This window comes from Arachis ipaensis, chromosome B02, assembly GCF_000816755.2.
Source record: "Arachis ipaensis cultivar K30076 chromosome B02, Araip1.1, whole genome shotgun sequence".
Taxonomy (NCBI): Eukaryota; Viridiplantae; Streptophyta; class Magnoliopsida; order Fabales; family Fabaceae; genus Arachis; species Arachis ipaensis.
Genome location: NC_029786.2, coordinates 28,797,228 through 28,799,355, shown reverse-complemented (window position 1 = coordinate 28,799,355; position 2,128 = coordinate 28,797,228). Strand labels below are relative to the sequence as shown.

Below are 2,128 nucleotides of genomic sequence, written 5' to 3'. Positions count from 1 at the left end.
TAAAAAAAAAGATAAAATAATAATTTTAAAAAATATAATTTTTATTTTTGTTTTCTTCTTGTATTGTGATTCCCTAGTGTTGTTTCTAGTTATATATGATTTTCTTGTTAAGCCTTAGTAGTAAATCACATTGCCACATTATTGTTGTTGGTAGTTATGATTTATAATATGATAACGACTGACATCCTATCAAGATAAGAATTAATTAAACTAAGAAATATTGTTTATAATATAATCTATTTTGAGAGAAGTTCTTAATAAAATATTGGGACAATTTTACCCCCAGGTGTGACCGAATTCTATGGAAAGGTGAAGGGATTGAACAATTGTGGTATGTAAGAGGAGAGTCAAAATTCTCAGACCACAGGCCTGTCTATTCACTCTTCTCAGTTCAAGTGGATTATTTGAAATGTGAGAAGCTTATAACAACTACTACTTCCTCTTCTTTTGCAACTACCACCACATCAGAAATCTCAAAGTCATCATGCCTCCCTAGGAGCACCATCACAAATGCTGCCTTGTCGTCTTCTTCGTCTTCGTCGTTGTCTTCGTCCAGTGCTGCCAAAATCCAGGCAGGGGAGCAGCTCTTGTTATTAACTAGGGCTCATCAAAGTTGTGTAGATATCGGTTTTGGTTGAAAATAGCGTAGATATATATATTCTTATTTCATAGAGTGAATAAGTTATTTCTAAGATTTGAACCATTTTCACCTTCCAAGTCACAGAGTAACAATAATAGTACTGTGTCAAAGTTCACCCTAACCCCAAGTTTTGACTAATGTTCTAATGTAATTTTCTATTCAAACATAATATTCAACTAATTTAACGGTACATTGATTATTATTACACTACACACCTACTATACATATAAGTCTTTTTGGCATACAAGTTCATACAAGTTGACCCAAACTCAACAAAAACAACATTCAGTTTAGATTGTGTGTAAACAAGCGCTTCCCCAACTATTGAATAGCGCAAACAATTCTTTTCCCTCAATCGAAACCGTAATGCTCAAAATTCAAACAACGATCAAAATCTCTCAAAATCGTCGCGAAAAGTGAAGAAAGTTTCAAAGCTGAATTCAAAAAGAATTATGAGAAAATGAAATAAGAAGATAAAGAAGAAGCACCAGAAAATGAGGAGGAGGAGGAAGAAAAATAATTTTGAATTATGCAAAATTTATCAGTACAAATTCACAAAAAATTTTTAAATAATACACATAAATGTCTTAGTCTTACACTGAAATTTGCTGCAACTACATAAAAATGTTTTTTCTAATGCTGTATTTTTTTCTTCTTTCTTTTTTTCTTATTTCTTTCTTTCTTTTAGTTGAATGAATGTAAGTTCATCATCTTCCAAGTAATTTTACAGTATTATGTGTTTCTTATTCTTCTTTGTTTGATTTTTTTTTATTTTTGTTAAGAGAGTAAAACAAGAAGAAACTTGAAAAGGTAAAATAAAAAAGAAAAGATGAATTAAAAAAAAAAGAAGAAGACGATGATGATAATGAAAAAAAAGAAGAAGCAGCAGAAGATGAAAAGGAGAAAGAGAAAGAATTTTGAATTAATTAATGGACTGTTTTTTTTGTGTATTTAAGATTTTTGGTTGGCTTCTCATATGGTCATGGCACTGGAAACACAAAAAAGTTTGTGGCATATGTATACATTACAAGAATGGTGTTATTTGTTCAATTTTATCGCATACATTATTCAATAAGGCAATTGATACATATAAAATGTGTCTTTCATCTTATCTAATAATGAATGAATATAGGTAACAACACAAAGTGAATATACACAGATTTTTCTAACTTTATCATTGATATAAAGAATTGAGCTAACAATTATTAGAGAGGAATGAAGCAGAAGCATGCCATTATTGAAGAATTTGAGAGAAAAGTTGAACAAGCATTGTTCAATTTTATATTATTCAATAAGGCAATTGATACATATAAAATGTGTCTTTCATCTTATCTAATAATGAATGAATATAGGTAACAACACAAAGTGAATATACACAGATTTTTCTAACTTTATCATTGATATAAAGAATTGAGAATTGAATTATTAGAGAGGAATGAAGCAGAAGCATGCCATTATTGAAGAATTTGAGAGAAAAGTTGAACAAGA

The 2,128-nt window shown here is 29.6% G+C and overlaps 1 protein-coding gene across 1 annotated transcript in view; it reads left to right on the top strand.

Moving 5' to 3' along the window:
- LOC107625194 (type I inositol polyphosphate 5-phosphatase 8-like) overlaps window positions 1-853 on the top strand; it is an 8,081-nt gene extending 7,228 nt beyond the window's left edge. The window contains exon 7 of the mRNA XM_016327771.2: window positions 287-853. Coding sequence (XP_016183257.2) covers window positions 287-638 — 352 coding nt within the window. The 3' untranslated portion in view covers window positions 639-853. The remainder of the gene's footprint in view (window positions 1-286) is intronic.